This window comes from Bos grunniens, chromosome 3, assembly GCF_055505025.1.
Source record: "Bos grunniens cultivar Pamir isolate PY7600 chromosome 3, Bosgru_T2T1.0, whole genome shotgun sequence".
In the NCBI taxonomy this organism is placed as follows: Eukaryota; Metazoa; Chordata; class Mammalia; order Artiodactyla; family Bovidae; genus Bos; species Bos grunniens.
In genome coordinates this window covers 118,237,509-118,263,557 of record NC_141167.1, presented here as the reverse complement: position 1 = coordinate 118,263,557, position 26,049 = coordinate 118,237,509, and the positions used below count along the sequence as shown (strand labels likewise).

The window sequence follows — 26,049 nt, the reverse complement described above, 5'->3', positions numbered from 1 at the left end:
TAATCCAGTTTTCTGTTGTTGGGTGGGGCTGTGTTCCCTCCCTGTAGTTTGGCCTCTATGGTAGAGGTTATGGTGACCTCCTTTCAAAGGCCTTATGCCCAGATGGGTGGATTCTGTGCCCCTGACCCCATGGCAGGCTACTGTCAATTTTGCCCCTCCTACCACGCTTACCCCTTGGAAGAAAAGTTATGACCAACCTAGATAGCATATTGAAAAGCAGAGACATTACTTTGCCAACAAAGGTCCATCTAGTCAAGGCTATGGTTTTTCCAGTGGTCATGTATGGATGTGAGAGTTGGACTGTGAAGAAAGCTGAGCGCCAAAGAATGGATGCTTTTGAACTGTGGTGTTGGAGAAGACTCTTGAGGGTCCCTTGGACTGCAAGGAGATCCAACCAGTCCATTCTGAAGGAGATCAGCCCTGGTTTTTCTTCGGAAGGAATGATGCTAAAGCTGAAACTCCAGTACTTTGGCCACCTCATGCGAAGAGTTGACTCTTTGGAAAAGACTCTGATGCTGGGAGGAATTGGGGGCAGGAGGAGAAGTGGACGACAGAGGATGAGATGGCTGGATTGCATCACTGACTCGATGGACGTGAGTCTGAGTGAACTCCGGGAGTTGGTGATGGACAGGGAGGCCTGGCATGCTGCGATTCATGGGGTTGCAAAGAGTCGGACACGACTGAACAACTGAACTGAACTGAGCCACCTTGTTGGGGCTTTTCCTTTGCCCTTGGATGTGGGGTATCTTTTTTTGTGGAATCCAACATTCTCCTGTCAATGTTTGTTCACTGGTTAGTTGCAATTTTGGAGTTCTCAAAAGAGAAGATGAGTGTACGTCCTTCTACTCTGCCATCTTGTATAAAAACTGTGAGAGAAAACCTTGGGTACAGGGCTTGGTATGGGTAAAAGTATGTTTTCATTAAGTATTTTATACATAGCAGTATATGTATGCCAACATTTTTCTAGTCTTAATTATTGTATTTTGGGTTTTCTTTGTCATGGTTTTCTCTCCTATCCTTCTTATGGAAACGTAACTGGATGGTACTGATGAGACTGTCAGTGGAATGAATGTCAGCACAAAAAAAAGAAATTCAAATTGTAGTTTAAGGGAAGAATGTCATCCACAGTTCAGTTTATTTCAGTCGCTCAGTCATGTTCAACTCTGTGACCCCATGGACTGCAGCATGTCAGGCTTCCCTGTCCATTACCAACTCCCGGAGCTTGCTCAAACTCATGTCCATCAAATTGGTGATGCCATCCAACCGTCTCATCCTCTGTCATCTCCTTCTCCTCCTGCCTCAGTCTTTCCCAGCATCAGGGTCTTTTCCAGGGAATCAGTTCTTCACATCAGGTGGCCAAAGTATTGGAGTTTCAGCTTCAGCATCAGTCCTTCCAATGAACATTCAGGACTGATTTCCTTTAGGATGGACTGGTTTGATCTCCTCGCAGTTCAAGGGACTCTCAAGAGTCTTCTCCAACAGCATAGTTCAAAAGCACTAATGCTTTGGCACTCAGTTTTCTTTATTTCATCCTAGCTGAACCCAAGTATGGAAGTAGCTAGTAATTCTATAATAATTTCTATAGCTACTGGAAGTTGGTTGACACTGGTGAATTAATCTCTGAAAAATGGAAAGACAGGACTCCTCAGCATGCCTGTTAATGCACTGCATCACTTTGTTCTGTTTACTTTAGATACAAACTACTTAAAAGTAATTATTAGTCTTCTGAATGTTTAGTGTGGTGGTGTATGTGGAGGATACAAAGATGATTTAGATTTGGTCTCTATAGAAGGGATGCAAAATTGTAACAATGGTAATTAGCCAGCATTTATGAAGTTCTTACCTTGAGTTTAGTACTATACATACTGTATATAAATTACCCATATAGTTTTTATAACTATCCTATTCAGATCAGATCAGATCAGTCGCTCAGTCGTGTCCAACTCTTTGCGACCCCATGAATCACAGCACGCCAGGCCTCCCTGTCCATCACCAACTCCCGGAGTTCACTCAGACGCACGTCCATCGAGTCAGTGATGCAATCCAGCCATCTCATCCTCTGTTGTCCACTTCTCCTCCTGCCCCCAATCCCTCCCAGCATTAGAGTCTTTTCCAAAGAGTCAACTCTTCGCATGAGGTGGCCAAAGTACTGGAGTTTCAGAGAATCATTGCTTCCAAAGAAATCCCAGGGCTGATCTCCTTCAGAATGGACTGGTTGGATCTCCTGGCAGTCCAAGGGACTCTCAAGAGTCTTCTCCAACACCACAGTTCAAAAGCATCAATTCTTCGGTGCTCAGCCTTCTTCACAGTCCAACTCTCACATCCATACATGACCACTGGAAAAACCATAGCCTTGACTAGACGGACCTTTGTTGGCAAAGTAATGTCTCTGCTTTTCAATATGCTATCTAGGTTCGTCATAACTTTCCTTCCAAGGAATAAGCATCTTTTAATTTCATGGCTGCAGTCACCATCTGTAGTGATTTTGGAGCCCAGAAAAATAAAGTGTGACACTGTTTCCATTGTTTCCCCATCTATTTGCCATGAAGTGATGGGACCGGATGCCATGATCTTCGTTTTCTGAATGTTGAGCTTTAAGCCAACTTTTTCACTCTCCACTTGCACTTTCATCAAGAGGCTTTTTAGTTCCTCTTCACTTTCTGCCATAAGGGTGGTGTATATCTGAATATACACCTGCATATCTGAAGTTATTGATATTTCTCCCGGCAATCTTGATTCCAGCTTGTGCTTCTTCCAGTCCAGCGTTTCTCATGATGTACTCTGCATATAAGTTAAATAAACAGGGTGACAATATACAGCCTTGATGAACTCTTTTCCTATTTGGAAGCAGTCTGTTGTTCCATGTCCAGTTCTAACTATTGCTTCTTGACCTGCATACAAATTTCTCAAGAGGCAGATCAGGTGGTCTGGTATTCCCATCTCTTTCAGAATTTCCCACAGTTTATTGTGATCCACAAAGTCAAAGGCTTTGGCATAGTCAATAAAGCAGAAATAGATGTTTTTCTGGAACTCTCTTGCTTTTTCCATGATCCAGTGGATGTTGGCAATTTGATCTCAGGTTCCTCTGCCTTTTCTAAAACCAGCTTGAACATCAGGAAGTTCACGGTTCACATATTGCTGAAGCCTGGCTTGGAGAATTTTGAGCATTACTTTACTAGCATGTGAGATGAGTGCAATTGTGCGGTAGTTTGAGCATTCTTTGGCATTGCCTTTCTTTGGGATTGGAATGAAAACTGACCTTTTCCAGTCCTGTGGCCACTGCTGAGTTTTCAAGATTTGCTGGCATATTGAGTGCAGCACTTTCACAGCATCATCTTTCAGGATTTGGAATAGCTCAACTGAAATTCCATCACCTCCACTAGCTTTGTTCGTAGTGATGCTTTCTAAGGCCCACTTGACTTCACATTCCAGGATGTCTGGCTCTAGGTCAGTGATCACACCATCATGATTATCTGGGTCGTGAAGATCTTTTTTGTACAGTTCTTCGTGTATTCTTGCCATCTCTTCTTAATATCTTCTGCTTCTGTTAGGTCCATACCATTTCTGTCCTTTATTGAGCTCATCTTTGCATGAAATGTTCCTTTGGTATCTCTGATTTTCTTGAAGAGATCCCTAGTCTTTCCCATTCTGTTGTTTTCCTCTATGTCTTTGCATTGATCACTGAAGAAGGCTTTCTTATCTGTTCTTGCTATTCTTTGGAACTCTGCATTCAGATGTTTATATCTTTCCTTTTCTCCTTTGCTTTTCGCTTCTCTTCTTTTCACAGCTATTTGTAAGGCCTCCCCAGACAGCCATTTTGCTTTTTTGCATTTCTTTTCCATGGGGATGGTCTTGATCCCTGTCTCCTGTACAATGTCACGAACCTCATTCCATAGTTCATCAGGCACTCTATTAACCCCATTTGACAAACCGAAACAATGTAGAGGCATCTTGGCTCAGACTACCAGCTAGTAAGTGATGGAGCACACTGTTGAGGCCAAGGCACTGCTCTTAACCACTGTGTTCTAGTTCCCATAATGAAATTTCATTTATTTATTTATTTATTTTGCTATTCTGCAAGGCATGTGGGATCCCCAACCAGGGATTGAACCCATGCCCCCTGCAGTGGAAGCATGGAGTCTTAACCACTGGATCAGCAGGGAAGTCCCCCATAATGAAATTGTTATATTATTCCAGTACAATTTTTTAAAAAAAATCTGAGCATTTGTCATTTTGTTTTTGTTTAAACGGTTGGAGAATAATGTCAAACAACATATACAATTGTCTTCTAACTTGAATATACTTGAGTAACTAAAACATTGGAGGTAGACAAGCAGGTGCTCTGGGTATTTGGAAAGGGATGAAATTGACTTGGGAAGGAGCTGAGGGAGGCTTCAGGACAAGATAAATGTGGATCTTTTTAGTGGAGAATTATGGAAACAAAAGAAGGTTTCGCCCTGCCCCCCGTCATTTCTTGGCTAATTACTCTGTTTTGTTTTATTCTTAACATTTTAACATTGTTAGCAGCTATGCTAAGTTTTTCTTTCCTCCTTATCTCTCTTCTCCCACTAGGGATAGGAGAACAGTGACTTCCTGGACCTTGTCCATTCCTCCTTATCCTGGGTCTAGTACCTGTACACAGGAGGCACACTCATGTGTGGTTGTTGAATGACAGGGTTTTGTATGAGAACTGTGAGTTTCTTAATCAGTGGAAACATATAAGTTCATGAATACCCAAGAGGCATAATAAAGTCAAAATATTTAAAATATCTCACATTTTTATGCTATTTTACGAATATTTTTCAAAGTGCTTTTACCTATTCTTACTGCTGAGTTCACAATTCCATCAGGGTAGCTTATCAGGTCTTTATTCCCCTGATTTTACAAATTAGGAAGGTGGGGCTCAGAGAAGATAGGTCATTTGCCTTAGGTCACACAGCAGATGAGTGGTGGATGTAATATCAGAGGCTAGGTGTCTGACTTCACTTGGCCCTTTTCTTTTGAGTCTATCAGTGGTTTATAGAATGGTCTAGAGTCTGAAGGCCTGACTGGGTATTGGCCTTGGTTTGTCTTCCAAACCAGCAGAGGGCCTGGCAGAACCAGAACATCTAGACCAAGGGGGTAGGCAGTCAGATCAGCTGTGGTTCTCTAGGCAAATTCTCTTTGTGATTAAGTCCACAGTGAATTCATCCTAATATTTAGAATGTTTTAGCCAATTCACCCCAGCCCCCTAGTCACCTAGAGGATTGTTGGTCTGGGTCTTTTTAACTTAGATAATTAACCCTTTGTCTTCCATTCCAGATAATTTTATCTTCTGAAGACTGGTGATTAATGCAGCAAAATTGGATTATTCCAAAGAGATATGATATTCAATCCACTTAAGTCAGTTCCTAAGTTTGGAGCAAACACACTCAAACCTTAATAATATAACCAAATACAGTGTCATGCCCATCACACCCCATGCCTAGTAAGCCATCAGGTTAGCGGATTAATGAGCTTGTATTGAGACTGAGAGACTTCCCAGGTGGCTCAGTGGTAGGTAAAGAATCTGCCTACCAACAGGAGATGTGAGTTTGAACCCTGATTTAGGAAGATCCTCTGCAGAAGAAAATGGCAATCCACTCCAGTATTCTTGCCTGGGAAATTCCATGGACAGAGGAGCCTGGCGGGCTACAGTCTGTGGGGTCACAGAGTCAGAGATGACTTAGCGATTAAAGAGCAGTTGAGACTGAGAGCAGAACCCCTAAATATCTGATTTGACTTGTTATGAGCTTCCTGACCTTCTCTAAGTCTGGCTGAATAAAAAAGAATGAGTTGTGGTTTAGGCTTCCATGCTTGATTGGAATACAGTGATGGTGGTGGAGAGGTATTTTCTGATGTCCTGATTACCAAGATTTCCAGTACTGACAAAGCTATGCATAGTTCCATTGAACATTTACCTCTGCTTATCAGTTGGGGTTGCATGTGGCCATCTTTTCATTAAAAAGGGGAGGCCAAAGAGATGGGAGAACTCAGAGAGGAAAAGATACAGAGTGTGTGTGCCTGTATAGAAGGGAGAGGGAGTGAGGCAGGGTAAATGTCAACAGAAAGCCTACTGAAATGTGAAAAGACCCCAAACTGATGCAGATCTACAGAAATTCCACTAGTCAAACCAGGACTGTTTCTGTTCCCGACAAACCTCCCAGGCTCAAGGGGAACTTCAGGAACACCAGCCAGCCAAGGAAAGCAAAAGGAGAGGGTGCTAGGCCATGGGGGGCGCCTGCATTCTCAGAGTGGAGACCGAGCTCCCCTCGGGGGACTACCCGGACGCCTGAGCTGGGTGCCCCTCTCCTTCTGCTTGGCACAGGAGCCTCCATCTGCAGTGGACATCGCTGAACAGAGGGGTTCTTCTTGGGACCCCTTACCCGTGGCCTGCTCAGGAGTGTAGCTCTGCTCCTGTCTGCCCTGATCCTGAAATGCTAGGTGCCCCGTGACTGAGGATCCTCCCAGAGTGAGGGTTGGAGTGGCAGGGTGTGCCTGGGGAGAGTGGGGTGGAGTGAGGGGAACCAGGATTTAAAATAAGGTCTGTCCTTTTTGGACTGAAAAGAGTGGCTTTTCCAGCAGGAGCTCAGAGTGGAAGATCCATCACCCCGGAAACCCTTCCCTTTTCTCTCCTTACTCTTTAATAACAGTGATGCTGCCTCACCTGGTGATCCAAGTCCCAGGTATCCTTGGATCATCAGAACCCTGGGAGACAGCGGAAGCAGGAGAGGGAAAATGGAAGTGGAAGACAGAGCATCCCAGCTGTGTGCCCTTCAGCAAAATATCACTCACCTCCCTGGGGCCTGGTTTACTCATGTGTAGTTTAAAAAAAAGGGGGACAGATAATAACACAATTTCTGCCTCCTAGTGTTCCAACAGAAACAATGAAATAATGCAATTGTAAAGTGAAGCTTTCAAGTGTTAGTTAAGGGAAAGGGCTGTTTTTTCATCTTATAGATAAAGAAATTGAGTCTCAGCAATGTGAGGAATCTATCCAAGGATACACAGCTGAGTAGTAAAACTAGAACTAGAATCCAGGTCTCCTGTTTCATGGCCAGAGTTACCTTCCACCAGGTAGGTAACTGCTCTTTTGATATAAAGAGTGGTCTTTCAGTGGTTACGGGAGACCTAGCTCCTAAACTGCCCCCACTCCTGGGCCAGGGCCCACACAGGTGACTGTCATTTGTTTATGCCTTATTTTCTGGGTAAAAAGTCTGAATCTCTGCTCCCTGCAGGAGTGTTTCTCACCTGGGCTTGGAAGCATGCAAGCTTGGCGTGAAACTTGGCCCCACCACCTGGACCCTGTGTGTTGGGGGAGGTTCCTGAAGCTTTCTGAAGCTGTGATTATTCCTTAGATAGGAGAGGAGTTCTTCCAGTACCTGCCATGCTGTGTTGCCATGGAGAGGAGGTGAAATGTTTACCCTGGACACAGAGACTGACACCTAACTGGTGCTTGGGATGTGGGCCTTCTCTTTCCTCAGGTTCCTTGTCTAGTGCTTTCTAGACTTCCCTGGTGGCTCAGACGGTAAAGCGTCTATCTACAATGCGGGAGACCCAGGTTCGATCCCTGGGTCGGGAAGATCCCCTGGAGAAGGAAATGGCAATCCACTCCAGTACTATTGCCTGGAAAATCCTATGGACAGAGGAGCCTGGTAGGCTACAGTCCATGGGGTCTCAAAGAGTCGGACACGACTGAGCGACTTCACTTTTGTCTAGTGCTGAGACTCGAGAGACTTCCTCAGCCCAGTCTGCAAAGCGGACCTGAGGGCCGGGTGGCATCATCCACATGTAGACACTGGTGTCTGCTTTCCTGGACCTCACGGCCCTTACCCGGGTCCACACTTTCCTGTGTAGCTCCAGCCACAGAACTGCCCCCATGTCTCATCATTGCTAATGACATTGGCTCAGGAACATCTGGGCCCCTGGAGAAAGCTCCACGTGGCCTCTCCTGCTGTTCTTCTTCCCCAGATGTGCACACCCTCTGAGGCCCTGAGGTCCCCCTACTAGCCTGCATACACATTCTTTCCCCTTTTCTCCAGTCTCAGGCTGAGCCCTTTTCCCCACTCCTGCCCTCTCCCCTGTGCCTGTCCGGACCAACTCCTTCTTCCTCCCTTGCATTTAGACTCCTGCCTTCACTAGCTTGTCTGGCTCATTGACACCCTTCTTTCTTCAATGCCTTTATTTTTAAAAATTGAAGTATAGTTGATTTAGAGTGTTGTGTCAGTCTTGGGTATACAGCAAAGTGATTTAGCTATACATACATATATATTCTTTTTCAGGTTCATTTCCATTATAGTTTATTACAAGATATTGAGTATAGTTCCTCATGCAATATAGTAGGACCTTGCTGTTTATTTTATATATGGTATAAGTATAGAGCTATATAGTATAAATATAGTACTATATAATACTATACATATAGTATTATCAATATATAGTGTATCTGCTAATCCCAAACTCCTAATTTATCCCTTCCTTCTTTCCCCTTCTAAATGCCTCCATTTTTATTGATAGTCTTTTTTTACCATGCCTGAAACTCATAACCAAATACTATGTTATATTTATTGTTTCACACATGCTAACTCTCTCACATGCTCGCTGTCTGTTCCTTGAGAGCAAGGGGTCACCTCTGATCTCTGTCATCCCCGGGGCTGAGTACCTGGTGATGTGCAAGTGGACTGTATATTCAATGAGCCTCACTTGCCAGGCCTAGGTCTTGCTCCCCTGCTATTTGACATTCTCTCTTGACACAAAACACCCTCTCTGTCCTTTCCTGCCTGGCAGCTTCTGTGCACTGCCTGTCATTCACTTGCACCTCCAGTGACACCTGTATTCTGTCATGTTCCCAGCCCCCTCCTCCAGCTCCTGTAAGCAGAGTTATTATGTTGGCACTTGATCGTTATCCTCTTTTAATCTGGGATCTGTAAGAGCAGAAGCCGAATCTCCATCATCTCTGTAGCCCAGAATTGTCCTTCTGCAGTGCCTGACTCGGGAGCCCACAATAGATGCTGAGTGGATGCTGATGCAGAGTCCAAGGCAAATCTACAGAAACGTGATTTGGGTCTGAGTTGAGACCTCCTTGAAGGACTCTGTATGAGGCAGTTTCAAACTGTAGCTGCAGGGACGTCACTATTCTAGAGAGCTTGAATGCCTTTTGAATGTGAAATGCTGCCTTGCATCTATGCTCGGGGAGGGTGGAATTCTGATCCTCTAGCACAGGGCAGCAACTGAAATAGTTTCCTATATATTCTGTCCTCATAAATTCCTCCCTTGCTTCTTTCCCTCCCACTCCACCCACCACACGTCCCAGAGCCTTCCTCTTCTCCCCTGCCTGAAGGACATTTATGAGGACCATCGCGGGGGGAGCATCTGAGCCCTGTTCCTGCCTCTCCCTTCCCTCACTTAAGGGTCTCTGGTCCCCCTCCCTCACCCTCGCCTCCTGGGCCAAGCTCTGATATCTCTTGCCCAGTTTATGGGCCGTTGGGATTTTTCCAACAACCTGAAATGAATCTGGGAGGCCCCACAGGTAGTACAGCCTGTCTCGGAGCCATAAACCATGGCTGGTCTTTCATCTGCCATTGCTTATGTCACGAATGAGTGGGAGGACCAGGCAAAGGGAAGCTATAGCCCCTGAGCCATTCCAGATTTTCTTTTTTTACAAGAAAGCAGGAAGAAAGGCCCTGAGAAACATGCTCCAACTTTGTGCCAAGCAAATTCATTTCAGCCTGGTAGGCTGTGCGTAGAGACTTAATCTCTGGACCTTCCCTCTAGGAGTCAGATTTATGCTGCGTTTGTGTCTAAATGGCCTCCAGGGATGCTGACATTTGTTGTTGGAGACAGCAAGTGGTGTTCCTTTCATCTCCGCTGAGGGGTGTCAGCTTAAATTATGAGGGATCGCTCTGGCCTGCATCTGGGTGTGGGAGCCTTTGGTGAGGCAGAGGGGCCAGCCCTCCCTCCGCTCCTGCGATGTCTCTGCTGTTAGAAGGTTTTTCTTCATCTTCTGCTCTATGGTACTCCTGCTGGCCCAGTGAGAAATCTCCTGGCTCATTTAGAACTTTCCTTTCTCTTGGACAAATCATTAAGTGTATATTTGAGGCACTGCAGACTTGCATGGAGAAGTCGGCATCAGAGGCAGGCAGTCCTCCCCTGCTGAAGGAGGCGGCAGGAGCCTGTGTTAACATCCCAGGAGTGGCCTGGAAATTCCCTGAAAGAGTCAGAGGGCACTGCTGCGCTCATGTTCACCACCTGGCAGGCTGAAGCCAGCGATGGTCTGCATTCCCCTTGGCAGCTGGGTCGCGACATCTGTCTGCATTTTGGGAAATGCCCAGAGGCACTCCATTCCTCCGTCTTCAGACTCTCTCTTGCTCAGATCTGCCAAGACACCTGAAATTTCACAGTGGTGACTCTTTGGTTGGAAGCATTTCCTGTTCCGTGTCTGTACACTGCTGAGTGTGCCAGAGGACACACCAAACTATGGCAGTCACTAACTCCTCAGTGTTGAACAGTGCTTCCTGCTCGAGTCAGAGCCTGAAAGCCTGGAGCACAGAGAACAGGTCAGGAGCGGTCCAGGGCAAGGGTCAGCACACTATGGTATGCAGGCCAAGTCTGGCAGGGTGCCTGTTTGGGAAATAGTTTTATTAGCACCCAGACACGCCTCTTCATCCTGTCTGTGCTGCATTCATGCTACAATGGCAGAGTTGAGTGGTTGCAACAGAGACCATAAGACCTGCAAAGAATAAAATATTTTACTCCCTGGCCTTTGGCAAAAAAGTTTGCAGATGCCTGCTCTAGAGCATCTAGTGTTTCTTGGAAGGCAAAATGGGGCCCCTTAGGAGACAGAAGAGAGAGACTGAATAGCAACACGGAGGAATCAAAGGGAGAAAATGCACCACAAAAATGATGGAGGCACTCCAGGGCCAGATCTTAATCTCATCCTCCCTCTCCTCCCACGTCTGCCTGCCCTCCTTCTCCTCCTCTTCTGAAAACAAATGTTTTCATCTCTCCTCTCAGGGATGTAGAGAGAATGAGTGAGCAGCTGCTTGTGATGCCGCCCTAGCAGACGGTTCTCTTTGCCCTCCTCCTAGCTGTTCCATGATGGGATCTTGGGAAATGTGCACGTGCCTTAGCAGGGGTGAGTCCAGAGTACACAGACGGCAGGGGCCCCAGCCAACCACTGCTGGGGCTCTGAACAAACTCCACCCATCACATCTTCCTTCTGGAACCAGCCCTGATCCCCTCTCCTTCTCTTTTCCTCTTCACAAGCACTTGCACACTCACTTTCTATAAAACCAACCCACAGTGCAAGCTAGGGTCATGTCTGCGAAGAGAGAGGAATGAATGCTCGCACTTAAAACCATAACTCAGACTCCCGTCAATGTGCAACTGTTAAGAGAAAACACGGATCTCAGATTAAGAACACATCCTTTGAAACGATGATGATTTACTACGTACCTATCATACCTAGACAGTGCTAAACCCTTTACATATATCATCTCATTTAATTCCAACAACACCGTCACCTTCTCCAATAAGAAAATTGAGTCTTGGGAATTTCTTGACGATCACACATCATCACCGGCAAGGCCAGAATTGACACCCGAGTTCCTATGGCTCCAGAGTCCATGCTTGTGGACACCGGGCCATCATGCTCTTCTAATGGTTATATGAGCCGTTGTCATGGAACCTAGCATTATTTTAGATTTTGCATTTTCAATAGTTGCATCATCCTAGTCATCAATATGCATTTGTATCAAGCTATGTGACTCACTCTGTAAGACATTTGCAAATTCCATTTTATGGACAAAACAGGTATAAGACATGTAGTTTCTGAAGGTGATACAATTGCATATTAAAATCAGTTCTGTACTTTGGATTGCTCACTCATTTGTTCCAGACTCAGTAACCTTGTAGTCATCTGCCTTGCAGGAGAGCTGCACAATTCTTGGCATGGGGTGTCAGCCACATTGCCTCAGAAATAGTACCCAAAGCATCAACAGTATCAGAGGAGCATCAGAATCCACTCAGAATTATTGGCTTCACAAAAGACTGAGTCTGGGGCGTCTCCGAGCAGCAGGATGTAGGGCCCAGCAAGGATGAATCTGCACCATCAATGGCCTCCTTTTTTCTACCTTTTCTCTCCTTGTGGGATCTCCTTAGTTCCCCAAGGCTTTTAGTTCTTACATGCTTGTTTTTTTCTTGCCATTCTGAAAACCTCCTTCTAGAAAGATCCTAAAACCCCTTACTTCTGACTTAGATCAGCTTACTGAATTCTCCCCTGGGAAAAGAAGCCTAAGAGGTTGAAGAGGCCAGAGTCACCAATCCTTGTCATGAAGATTCTTCTTTAATCTCACCTTCATCCGTCTTTTAGGTTTTATCATTTGTACTCTTACAGGGAGTAAGGCAGAGAGGAAAAGATGTCCTTCCCATAACGTCTAATAGAAGCCTCCTGTGTGCCTCTGTGTTAGCTGCTTTAGGTATTCTTATCTCCAGGGCAGGCTCAGTGTAGGGCATCCCTTACACAGGGTTGAACTTGAAACAAGAGGCAGAGCTGGATGGAGACCCAGGTCTGCCTGTGTCAGACTGTTCAGTTACACTGCAAGGCTCATGCCATCAAGGAACTCACAGTTCATCTTCCTTCACATTCAGACTGTAAGTCTAAAAGTTCATAGAGGAAAGCTTCTTAGCCATTGTCTTTCAGATAAAAATAAGGTTTTTTTTGCTCTAGCAGAGTCAAAAAGTAGGATTAAACTAAGTCTAAACTCCAACATGGTATGCAAAAAAGCATCTTTCCAGAGGAGGTTGGGATGAAGAAGTAGGATGTGGAGCCCACACCCAGTGGGTCCCCTCATCCTGGACTTCTTGAAGTGGCCAGAAGGGGACCAGAATGAGGGGACTGGAGCCGAGGAGGCTCGTGGGACAAAGGTTTCTCCTGGAGGAAAGAGGGCAGCTGAGCTGTGTAAGGACCCAGAGAGAAATGAGGGTCTTACTAGGGTAATGTGAGCACACAACTGCCTGTGGCTTTTAATGCCAAAAGTAGGAAGGAATCTCTCTCACAGGGGTATTTCCTAGATCCTGGAAGCATCTTCTCAGAAGTGTGAAATCTGTGGGATGCAAAAGGTAGCCTGGGAATGAATGTCATATGTACTAGAGGCTTTATTTCCTTCAAGTTACTCCTTGTATTGATCACTGCTGATAAAGTTGAAGTAAACACATAAATAGTTACTCTACTAGAGAATTATTTATTTTATAGACAGGCAGTTTTGACTAATTGCCTTTTATCTGTCTGTGCATGTAGTTTTATGCTGGTCTTCTGAGGCTTTTTAAACAGTATTGTTTTTTACCTCCTGGCAGTGGCTAGTATTTCAGACATAGTATCTAGAAGTTATATATAACTTATCCAGGTCAAGAAAACTACACAAAGTATTAGTACATTAATAACTGTAATTAGTTATAAATAATTCGTACTGGGCATTTGTTATATGCTTATCAGCCTTCCGAATGCCTTCTTGGTAACCTAATTTAATCCGCAAATAACCTCAGTGAAGTGTTCTCCTCTATCCCGATTTTACAGAGAAGGAAATTGATCCACAGAGAGTTAAGTCACTTGCTCAAGGCCACACAGCTGGTAAATGTGGAGCTAGGAGAACGTCCTGGGAGGAAGTCCTGAGCTGTGATGGTGGACTTCCTGGTTCCTATCTCCAAGTTTCAGAAGTTTTTCCTTAGCCCCTTCTTGGGGGCTTTGGGATCAATACCACACAGGTTGTTTCATTCATATCTTAAGTCATCCTCAGAACGTGGACCTGAGTGTCTTATTATGGAATAACATACAACTCCAGATAGCAGCCTTGAGGGACTCAACACATTACTTCTGCTTCTTTCAGGGAAAAGTGATGATGAGGAAAGTCTTTGCAAGTCAGCCCACGGGGCAGGGAAAGGAGCCTCTGAGGACAGCAAGGACCATAAGCGCCCCAAACGTCCCAGAACCATCTTGACAACCCAGCAGAGGAGAGCATTCAAGGCCTCGTTTGAAGTATCCTCCAAGCCGTGCAGGAAGGTACAGAGGGGAAGAAGGGAAGAAAGGGGATAAGGCCCCTCTTCTCTGTGTGCACCCTGGACTCTGGGGAGTCGATGGGCACCTGGTGGGGATCGGGGTGGGAGTGCTGTTCAGACAGTCTGGGCGGGTGGCCTTGAGCCCCATTGGAGGCTCCAGGGATCCCTGTAGTTGTGGCGGGGGCAGTGGTAGAATTTCCTTTTGCTTTTCGGCATGCACCATTCCAACTGGCTACTTCCTCTTACCTTTCATTTCATGGAGAGCAATGGGGAGATAATAAGGGGTTCCGTGTGGGGTATAGGTCAAGATGTTACAATAGAAGAAAAATACAGTGGGTTGTAGCATACGTTATTTTTTTGGTCCAGTTTGTTCTGCTTAAGGTGGTGATTTTGGCATTCATCCATGTTGCTGCTCACCCATTTTTGTTGTTGCATGGTATTCCATGGGTATACCATGGGTTGCTTGTCCCTTTACCTGTTGATGGGCATGTGGGTTGTTTCCAGTTTGGGGCTGTTACAGACAGGGCTGCTCTGAATAGATATGTAAAAAAATACAGTGACTTAAAGAGATAAGAGTTCATGTTGCTCTCATATCATAGTCCAGAGGTGAGCAACACAAGATTGGCCGGGAAACTCTGTCTCATCACATGGGTCTAAGGGACTGCTCCAGATGTCACCATTTTTTGCAGCTACCATGGTGGAAAAAGAGGGAGTAGGGCGGGAAGTGGGGGGCAAGCAGTTGCTTTTTAAAGGACATACACACCCTGGGATTTTTTGCATCACTCTCATGTGTTGGCTAGAATTTAATCCCATGATTACAAAGGAACCTGGGAAATGAGTCCATCTGGGTATCCATATAAATCCCTAAAACTTAGGAATTCAGTTGCTAAGAGGAAGAAAGAGAGAATTCATTTTGGAGACAATTAGTAGTCTCTGTCACAAATAGCTGCATTTACTTAATAAGTACCCGCCATTTATTGACTCTGCCAGACCAGATACTGTCTTTTATGCAACAAAGATAAAAAAAGAAACGTTCTTGAAATTGAATTGAAATTCATAGAAGAACGATATTTAAACATTTTAGCGTTGTTTTTCCTCTCTCCTTCTGTGTAGGAATCAGTTTTTGCTGCGGTAGCAAACAAAATCTTAGTGGCTCCAACAAGCATTTATTTCCTACTGCTAGGCTGTGGGTTGGCTGCTGGTTCAGGTTCAGGTCTGCCTGCATGTCTGTCATTAAAGGGTCCAGGCCACAGGAGCAGCAGCCACCTGGGCACATGGGTCTCCTGACAATGGCAGGAGGCAAGAGGCTGAGTCCCACTGGGCATGCCCAGTGGGTCTCCATGGAGATCACTCACTTCACATTCAGTAACAGTCCATGGGCCACAGCAAGTCACGTGAGTAAGCCCACTGTGAGTGCAGGGGAAGCACATACCCATCCAGGAGTGGGAAGGATGGTTATTTGCTGAACCATGATACATCCTCCCACCACTTCTGACTTTTGAAGTTTCAACTGCAGAGTGCTTTCTTTCCCTGACCTCACTGCCCCATAAAGTTCCAGCAGAACGAGCTGGTAGAAAGTGAGCCCCAAAGTAGACGTGCATAAGGGCCAATTCCCACCTCCCTCAGCGGTTTACTTGTTCTGCATGTACTAGACCCCCAGCCTCTGTGTGGCCTGTGCCCACCGCCTGTCTCCCGGCCACCAGCAGGGAGGAGCTGTGCGCTGGGACCCTGGGGAGAAAGCGCAAGGGCCAAGACAGAGGGGCAGCCTGGAGCTGGGAGAAGGGAGAGGCCACTCGTGTCTGGGAAATCAGGCAAGGCTTTGTGGGACAGGTGGCTTCTGAGCCGGGCCTCTGAAGGATGGATAGGGTTTCTGCAGGTGGCCGTGGGCCCCTGCGTACACTGCTGTTTAAGTTGGCTTAGCAGAAGGATGTGCTTTAAAAATTTGCTCTAATCATCCCGTTTCTCCTAAGCTTGAGCCTGAGTGGCATGACAAAGGTAAACGCTTCCCTAGGCCTCCAGCTTGCTCTATTTTCTATGTTTACTCAAGGAGCTCCTAAGTCTCATCTCCTCAGAATCTAACCATGAGGGGTCAGTGTGTCTCAGGGCCACTCTTGGGAGATCTGTGCCTCTTCCCTCTTCCCTTCTGGCCCGTCCCTCGCCATGTGCCTGTACAGAGGGCAGACGTTTAAACCCCTCTCTTCACGAGAGGGGCCTCGATTGTCCTGTCTCTTCATAGCCCCAGGCCACGTACCCACCTCAGTGTGGTCTGCCTTGCTTTGTCAGATCCCAGATGGCTCTTATCTTATCTTTTTTGAGGGCTCGCTGTAACTGAATATTCCTGAGACACCCAAAGTGACCTAGAGCTATAAGGGACAAAACCAAACATTTAAGTCAGTGAATTAAGACAGGAGAAGAGAGCAAGCGAGAACTATTTGTTTTTGCAAAGTGATTTTTCACCCTCAGTTCTCCTTAAGTAGGTTATGGCATATACCTGGCATATAGCTGAAACCCCAAAATAGATTTTGCTAGTATCTAAGAACCGCTTGAAGGCCCAGGTTCCAGAGGATGAGAAATCCAGGAACACTTCTTAAAATACAAACCTAAATGAACGCTTCTTCTTCTCACTTACCTCGGACGCACTGTCTCTCCATACAAACCTAAATGAATGCTGCTTCTTCCCCTCACTTTCCTGGGGACGCACTGTCTCTCCAACTGAAGGGAAGCAATGCTCTGTGTTTGGGATTTCGCTGAGCATTGAATATTCACCAGCTGCTGTGTGGGATGTGGCCTGTTGGGCTCCCTGTGCACTGCACAGGAAGTGTTCTGCCTTCTACTCTGACATGCCAATATTTCTCTATTTCTAATGTTACGTATTTTTAAGGTGAGGGAGACCCTGGCTGCAGAGACAGGGCTGAGCGTCCGTGTGGTTCAGGTGTGGTTCCAGAACCAGAGGGCTAAGGTAATCTGCTTCTTACTTCTGTCTCTGTGTGGCCGCTTTCCTGAAATAATAGTAGAATGTTGTATTTGCCCGCAAATTTTCTAACTTCAATTCATTGGATAGACTGGTGCTCTCAATTCAGAAAGTCTATGATGAGCAGTCATTTCAGCCACAGCATACTTGCAGAAGGGCATTTGTTCTAGTGGGATACTGTTATTTTCCTTGTGACTGTGGCTGTCAGTCGTTTTCATGAAGAAATGCCTTTCTGTGTCTTGGTAAAAGCAGGTTCTTCAATTCCTATTCATTTAACCCAGATGCCAGAGTTCCTTTGAAATTTCAGAGGGAAACCAACATAGCACCCATATGATTGGTCTAAGACAACATTATGGCACACGGAATGGATGTCCTAACTCAGCTTTCCTAGTGCCCCGCCTGTCCCTGTTAGATCATGTTGTCCTCTGGATCCTGCCAAGGTGTGCATACCCCTGGCACGGCCTCTCATCTCTCTTAGACCTTTCCTTATTTATCTTCCTACCTGTACACAAGCACGTGTTGGGCTTCCCAGGTGGCACAGTGGTAAAGAATCTGCCTGCCAATGTAGAAGACACAGGAGATGTGGATTTGATCCCTGGATTTGGGAAGATTCCCTGAAGGAAGAAATGGTGACCCACTCCAGTATTCTTGCCCGGAAAACCCCATGGACAGATGAGCCTGGTGGGCTACAGTCCAGGGTGTTGCAAAGGGTTGGATATGACTGAGCACACGCACACACACATACACACACACACACACACACGTGTGTTAGTGGCCCATTTCTCCAGACCTCTAATCTTTAGTGGGCGATGGATTCATATCTCATTTGCTAATCGTGATTGGTTAAGATACTATTTCCCTAACTGAATTCCTCAGACTGGGCTTCTGGTGTGTAGTCCATGGTCTTTTCTATGAAAGAATTTCATAGTTCAGTAGGTTTGAGAGAACCTATAGCCTATATATTCATAAGCAGGGAGCATATTCGAAGTTCTGAGAAATCTTGCAGTAAAGAAGTTTTTTAAAAAATCTAATGTTCCCTACACACACACACACACACACACACACACTCAAGAACCACCTAAAGGCCCAGTTTCCAGAGGATGAGAAACCCAGGAACTCTTCTTGAAATACATACCTAAATGTATGCTTATTCTTCTCTTCATTTACCTGGGGAATGAAGGTTTACCTAATGTTGCCTGCCCCCGCCCCACACACATGCACACACACCAAGGATCTCATGGAACCCTAATGTTCCACAGAAGACACTTTGAGAAAGATTGGGTTGATGTGTTCCTTATGGGAAGTTAGTGTGCTTTGGGAGACAAGCTCCTTACCTAAAGGCATGCATGTCCTGGTAGGAGTCTCTGCCACAAGGGCCAGTGGGTGGAACGGCCTCTTGGCTCATGCCAAATCACAGGTGCCAGCAGGCCCTTACTGCACATCTAAGCTAAGCTGCAGACTGCACATCCCTCACTTACACCTCACATTAAACTGTGACGCCATAAGCAGCAGGTTTTATTTGTTGAGAGGGCATCCCTGTTCCTGCCAAGAGCAGCTGCCCTGAGGATTCCTAGCCAGCTGTCTTTCCATGGCTGCAGTGTAGAAATCCCTCAGCCGCCATGCATCAGGCTCAAGGCGCCTGAAACGTGGATTCTCTCCTGAGTAAAAGCTAGGGAAGGGGTCCCTCTGCTTTCCCCCTGAGCCGATGCCCCCTGGCCTAGCTGTGAGAACCTGCTGCAGGCCCCCTGACTTCTAATCCTGAGTTCTCTCCTCCCCAGATGAAGAAGCTGGCCCGGCGGCAGCAGCAGCAGCAGCAAGATCAGCAGAACACCCAGAGGCTGAGTTCCGGTAAGCTGGCACCTCCTCCTGGCCAGGCGTCTCCTGCCAGGGGCCTGCAGCTGCCCTGTCCTTGGAATGACATCTCTGGGCTCCCTGAAGCCCAGTCCACACTCACTTGGGAGAAGGGACCTTCCAGGGAGGACCAAACCATGAGAACTGAGAGAGGTCAGAGGGCGCCAGCTGAAGGCCCAGAACTGTGGCACTAACCAGTCCAAAGCCCCCGTGCCCAGACCCTGCTGTGGTATCCGGGCCTGTGTCGGGGCCTACCTGCAGAATCAAAGATACGCCCTGTTTCTCATCCAGCCTGGCCCTCCTTCTTCTAGGCAAATCAGCTTCATAGAAGACACCACAGTGACTTACAATCCTTTCTAAAATAATATGAAATAGTAAAAATAATGATAGTGGGGGAAAAAAAAAAAAACTCCTTTGCTGAGCACCTTTGCTCTCACTCATGCTGACCTGACTCACAGCCACCAACCCCCAAGGTGAGCAGAGGAGTTATTAATATTTCCATCTTACAGATGCACAAACAGAGGTTCTGCAAGGATGGACCACAGTCCTAGATGAGTGAAGGATGGAGTTGGGCTGGAACCTGTCTCTCTAAGGCCCACTTGGTCATGCTGCCTTAGCTCGCCCTTACCTCCATGTACCTTCATTTTTTTTTTTTTTAATAGGGGTGATGTGAGGATTGGGGAGAGTGTGAAACGGGACAAGCTGTGGGACCCTTTAAGGAAGTTAAAAGAAAAAAAGCAAGAATGACGATGTTAAACAGTATCATTCTTAAAGGGACATGGCCCAGCCTCAGCTGCCCAGTAGAATCTCCCGAGTGGTCTGTTTGCACCCTGGATCAGGGATTCTTTTTTTTTTTTTTTTTTAGGGATTCTTGCCCTTTAAGGGGCACCGCAACCATCTGGCATTGGTATAGATTCTGATCCTTGAGATAATGGTGGGCCTGAAGAGTCTGCATTTTTAATAAATTCTCATTCGTGCCAGCCTGTGGACCACAGTTGGAAGGCTGTGGAAAGTGGCATCAGTTGTCTGGCCCCCAGACAAAGCCCCTTCCCTTCATGGACCTTGCCTTATGCTTGATGCTGGGGCTAGGCTCCATCAAGAATTTGATTTTTCCAGTCAAGAGTTCTTTCTATTCCTTACCTTTGAGGCCAAATAGTATCTTAATGACAAGAGAGGTGCTCTGGTAGAAAAATCAAGCAAGAACATGGGCAGCTGGGCAGGGTGGAGCCAAGCTGGTCAGAGGACCTGAATCTGCCACAGCTCTACGTGCAGTGCTGTTTGGAGATCTGAGACCTGCCTTTCTGTCTCTCTGCACCTCCGGCTTGCGTCCCTAGGGTATGGTAGTGCTGTCGGATAGTCACACAACCCTGTGGGCCTCAGAGAGGGTCACAGATCAGACAGGGCATCAAGAGGAGCCATGTGAGTTGACTCCATACGGGCCAGTGTGCTCAAAGGGAGGAGAAGGCATCATGGCATTATGAGAACACAGACTTCTAGTGCTTGGAACTTTGAAGAATTCTAGGGGCAGCTCCTAGGGTGGACTTAAGGTGGAACTAGAGTCTGAGAGTTAATGCAACCATGTTCAGAGAACCACGGCAGGATGTGGAAGGGGGAACTGAGTCCTCCTTTTCTGATGGAATTGTGTACACATCAGAGCAAGTTGCAGACCCAAAGCACACACACACCCTCTCATGGAGTCTTCACATCAGCTCCACAAGGCCCCCTGGATCAATACGATGAACCCACTTGACTGATAGGATCCTAGTGGGGTAGTGTTGGAAGGATCTTTAGATGTGTCTACTCCGTTGGCTGCCAAGCCTGTGTGTAGCATCAAAAGCCTTTGTCTTAATGATATGGTTCAAGGAAGCTCTCCAAGTATAACACTCATCCCCCTTCTCTATCCTTCAGCACAGTCACTGGTGGCCCATGGTAGGGCACACGCTGGGAACCACTGATGTCACCTCATCCCTTCTCTCCTGTAAATGAGGAAAGTAAAATGATGTCGCCGTGGCCACACAACATGTGTGGTCCCCAGCCAGTGGGACACATGAGGTTCAGAGCTTGTTCAGAGGCCCTACCCCACCTTCAGCATGAGATACTGGGCTGCACATGGAGAATTATTTATCCTCTTCTTTGTCCCACAGCTCAGACAAACGGTGGTGGGAGCGCTGGCATGGAAGGGATCATGAACCCCTACACGGCTCTGCCCACCCCACAGCAGCTCCTGGCCATCGAACAGAGTGTCTACAGCTCAGATCCCTTCCGACAGGGGCTCACCCCACCCCAGATGCCTGGAGACCACATGCACCCCTATGGTAAGAGGGACTCAAGCCCCGCAGGGACCTCGCACAGCTTGCTTGCGTGAGTTTTTCATCCCCTCCCAGTTCCCCTCCCTATGCAGTTCCTAGTTGCTCATTAAAGTTCCAAAGCAGAATAAGTGTCCCACAAAATGCTGCTAAAATCACATAACCTATGGCTCCAGAAGTAAGACCAGTACGCATATCCACGAGCCATGTTTCCATCTATTCTCCTTTTTCAAAACTTTTTGTTTGAAAAGGAGGTTGTGTTTTCACTGTAGACCTTTTTGTTGGGATTTAACTTCCCAAGTCTTCCGTTTCCTGCCAGATACCACACTTCTGGGAGTAGGAAATGGCAACCTACTCCAGTATTCTTGTCTGGAGAATTGAGGAGCCTGGCAGGCTACAAGTCTCTGAGGGCGCAAAGAGTCAGACCTGACTGAGCAATTAAGCACAAACACCACACTTACCTTGCTATGGCACACTCATGCCGGCTACACACTCGTGCAGTGCATGGGACCCACGTGTGATTCCTGGGTCAAGAAGATCCCCTGGAGAAGGGAATGGCTACCCACTCCAGTATTCTTGCCTGGAGGATTTCATGAACAGAGGAGCTTGGTGAGCTTCAGTCCCTGGCGTCGCAGAGTCGGACAGGACTGAGCAACTAACACCATCAGTTTCACCGCATTTACAAGTTCATGAGCATTACCAGCAGTGATATAGTCAGAGGCCTTAATTATGCAACTCTTACATGGGAAAGAATACATGGAAAAGCACAGAAAACAAAGGTTCTAATTGGACTCTCTTATTATGGACACGAGCATGTATTCTCATGTAATTCCTAAAACATAAGCTGACTTGTGAAGTAAAGTCCCAGTCCCACTTGCAGCCAAAATGGGGTTGCTTTAAAGGCAGGGTGTGGGGGCAGCTGAGATTCCCCCACTTTCCTGGCTTGCTTCTGAAGCCAGTGGACAACAGCTGGGGCCTGGATGCCCTGATGGAGAGGGCAGGCTCTAGAGTTGAAGGCTGAAGTTCAATCTTAGAGTCAAATATACGCCACTGGGTTTTTTATACAGAGAAGGTATATGGCCTATGTAATGCATTTGCCTGTACTGTGAAATCTGTAATCAGTAACCCTGATAGCTAAAAATAAAGTTTTATTCAGTACTCCTTCAAAATGTTAGTATCCGAGATACATGCCTCCGTGCACAGATTTTGTCAACTTCTTTTTTGCCTTCATTATAAAATTATCTATATTGTTGAAATCAGCCCTATCTTTCCCTGTGATGCATTCAGCAAACATTTAATTAAGATCCAGCCACTTGCAGGGCCATCATCGACTAACCTCATTCACTCATACCCACGTAGACACACATGTGCGTGCTCAGTGACGGCCATCCTCTTTGCTTCCTGAGAAGACACATCTATGCCTGTGTGCACTCCTCTGCTATGCAAAAGCAGGACAAATAGCTCTTGTTTTTTTGCCAATTCATACATTTTCAGAGTCCTAGGGGTCTTGTTACGTAAATTACTCCTGTGATGAATCCTTTAGTACAATGAATAATTAAAGCCACATGACGAGTTTTATAAACAGCAGTTTTCCTCTCTCCCATTTACTTGAAGTGGAGGTGACATGTCCACACCTCCAGGTTCTCTTCCTCAATTTGCCCTGCTAGTTTCATTGTCAAAGGTTATACTAGTTGAGTGCGGACACCTAACCTTCCTTTCCTTTGCAGTACAAATCTGGGGAAACAGCTGGCACTCAGTATGTTTGTGCTGTTTGAAAGGACAAGTATTATCACCAGTGGATTCGTGAGCATCATTCACAGAGTCGATGTTTGTTTTCTTACCCTCCCTCCTGCAAGAACCTTTTCTGTGGCCAGAGTCTTCTAGAAGCCCTGTGCCTGCCTCTGCAGCCTGCGGTGCTGGGTCTCGCCCACCGCCAGTGTCTAAACACTCTGATATTTGCTTATGCTGGGCTCGGTTTAGCACTACTTTGTCAGATCCTAGTTTATATTGTTTTCAGTTGTTACACGTTAGACATAGCCCTCTAAGGAGGTCTTTGGTGGGCAGGGATTCTGCCCCCTCCTACTCTTCTATGTAGCTCTCCTGTCGCCCCCAGTGCTCCCCCTTCCCAGCACCCAGTAGACGGCTTTCCATGGTGGGGACGGGGTGGTGTGCTTAGACCGCGCGGGCCAAATTCAGCTGTATGTCCCGGCATCGAGTGAGTCCCTCCTTCCGGACCTTCATGGCAGTGTTTCGTCTCCGTTTCAGGTGCTGAGCCCCTCTTCCACGAGCTGGATAGTGAGGACACCTCCCTCAGTAACCTGGGTGACTGTTTCCTAGCAACCTCAGAAGCCGGGCCCCTGCAGGCCAGAGTGGGAAACCCCATTGATCATCTGTACTCCATGCAGAATTCTTACTTCACCTCTTGAGTCCTCCCCTTGAATTCTGTGGCTCAGCTCCCGTTCTGGAACAACTGTGTTACGTGAGGGGTCGACTGGCTTTAGTATGGGGAGGCAGGGCAGAGTGGGGTGGGTGGGAGTTTTGTTGGGGATGCTGTTGTATAATGATATGGTGTAGCTTGGCATTTCCAAAGACTGAATACATTACGGATTGCATAGTTTAATGTTTCTAATAAGAGTCTTAGTGTTAGGTACGAAAATGTGTTTATCATTAAGGACAGGGACTTTTAATATAGGCATTTTCATGCAAACTAGATACTAGAGACCCCTAACAACTTCCCACCAATTTGGGGGGAAGCTCTTGTCGAGAGGTGCATATGTCTACCCATCCACACACCCGTAGACAGACAAACGGATAGATAGATGTGTGCGTGAGTGTGTAACCTTTCATACTTTATCATCAAAGTTTATTCCTAATTATAACAGACACCAACTGTACAGCAAAAAGTAACTTTATTTTCAGTGTGAACTATATTTAAGGAAATGCTTGATGCACTTAAGTTATAAAATGAGATAATTTACTTTTATAAACTTTATTTTGAGTTTGAAGAGACTCGTGGGCAGGGCAGAGAGCGCCGCTCCACCGAGGCCTGTAGCTTTGAGTGCTTGAGTTAATTCTGTTTTCAGAGAGTGTCGTTGAGGTCTGGAAAGCAATTACTCTGTGTGGCTGACAGTATTCACTGGTGGATTCTTGCTCTGTTTGAGGTGGAATCAATCACTGGGCTTGTGGGGGGACAGAACCATTCCTGATCATTAGGGAATTTAAAGCCTAGACTCTTTGGCTTTCTTTGAAATTCAGACATGTGACTGTTGGGAAGTCACACGACTAGGAAATTGACTAGGAAAGTCAATTCTGCTCTTGAACTTCACCGTCTGCAAGTGTGGGATGAGGCTGATAGTATTTACCTACCTCACTGGGGACACTGAGGCTTAATTCAACCCCAGGACACATGAGCAGGGCTGAGACTAATATCTATACTTGCTTAAAATCCAGCCAACCAGCCACTTGGCAAAGGAAGATACCTGGGCCTATAGGGCAGGAGCCTGAGGGCAACTCTGCCTGCTATAGTACCCCCGGCAAGCCTGGGCTGCACATACTACGTCAGGGCAGCCCAGGGGGACTAGAGGCTTTCGATGGGGAGGAGGCTGTGACAAATGGGTTGGACAGGTTATTATCATATTTTAAACCAGAAGTTGCAGCCTGCAGGCCTGTATTTTATGGCCTGCCTCCTAAGAAGAGTTTTTCTATTTTTAAAGGGTTGTAAAAAAAAAAAAAAAGGAGGGGGGAGAAAAATATGCAACAGAATATATGTGAGCTGGAAAGCCTGAAATAGTTACTATCTGTAATATCTGGCTCTTTTCATGAAAAGTTGGCTGACCCATGGTCCAGATGCTCTTTCTGCTAACAGCCTCTTGGAGCTCATAGAGGCAGAGGAGGTCCTGGTGGAAACCCAGGGCTCCTCCTCCTGGCTCCCTTTCATGTTGCTGAGCACAGAAGACCCAGCTGCCATTGTAAACAGGGACAGTTCCACACCCTGTCCACCAATTGTGGTGCTAAGATGGGATCCTTCTGTGTTAGGAGGCCTCTTGAGAAACCAGAACAAGTTGATGGGAAAGACAGAGGACTCCTCTGAGAGGGGCCGGGACAGGGTTGGCCTCACTCCTAGGGATGTCACCAGTCATCAGAGCTTTGGTCACAGCTACGTGTCCCCATCACTGTCTGCAAGGCCAGAGGGAACACAGCTCCCTATGATAGAATCACTGTTGTGTGATTTTTGTGCTCTTTTTTATAATTTATGCAAACCACCGAGAAACCTAAACCAGTCTGCTAAGTGAAAATCATGCAGACACTCTATGACTACACAGGCGTCCATGGGGGAGATCAGTTAGAGAAAAGCAGTAGATACTGTGTGAGTGAAGATGAGTAGAGATCCTTATTCCGCTCCTTAATGGCATACCAAGATCAAATTAAAAACCTCTTACAAATGAGCTGGTGTTTATTTAGGGGCAGGGGTGGTTGGCAGGGGACTGGGGGGCCTGGATGTTTTGTCAGCAGTGGCTGAAGCTGCCCATACAGGAAAACCTGACCGAGTGATGACAGCAAAACAGAAGGGGAAAGCAGCTTTCACCTTCCTGCCGAGATGGACTCAGAGACCTCAGTCCCTACAGACACCTCTCCAGGAGGAGATGCTGGGAACAGTCCATCCTCCCAGCAAGTTCACTCAAGGCAGGGCAGTCTGTGATATGCATTTGCTTGGATATCAGAGCAGAGTCATGGGCAGGAGAAAGATTTCTCATGCAGGACTGCAGGCAGGTGCCTTGCCAGGATCACAGTCAGAACAACAGACAGTGTGGCTCCCCTGATAGACTCTCCCCAAACCCTCAACAATTTTAA

At 46.6% G+C, this 26,049-nt stretch overlaps 1 protein-coding gene across 5 annotated transcripts in view; it reads left to right on the top strand.

The window, feature by feature from the left end:
* The window catches only part of LMX1A (LIM homeobox transcription factor 1 alpha), a 175,244-nt gene extending 151,426 nt beyond the window's left edge, over positions 1 to 23,818 (top strand). For 2 of the 5 annotated variants that reach the window (XM_086394568.1, XM_086394564.1), the window contains exons 5-10: positions 13,902 to 14,074; positions 16,952 to 17,029; positions 18,820 to 18,889; positions 21,037 to 21,253; positions 22,926 to 23,001; positions 23,464 to 23,818. In XM_086394568.1, coding sequence (XP_086250694.1) covers positions 13,902 to 14,074; positions 16,952 to 17,029; positions 18,820 to 18,889; positions 21,037 to 21,253; positions 22,926 to 23,001; positions 23,464 to 23,535 — 686 coding nt within the window. In that variant the 3' untranslated portion in view covers positions 23,536 to 23,818. The remainder of the gene's footprint in view (positions 1 to 13,901; positions 14,075 to 16,951; positions 17,030 to 18,819; positions 18,890 to 21,036; positions 21,254 to 22,925; positions 23,002 to 23,463) is intronic. The other 3 variants (XM_086394569.1, XM_086394565.1, XM_086394567.1) reach the window with 2 other exon arrangements.
* The last annotated feature ends 2,231 nt before the right edge of the window (positions 23,819 to 26,049 follow it).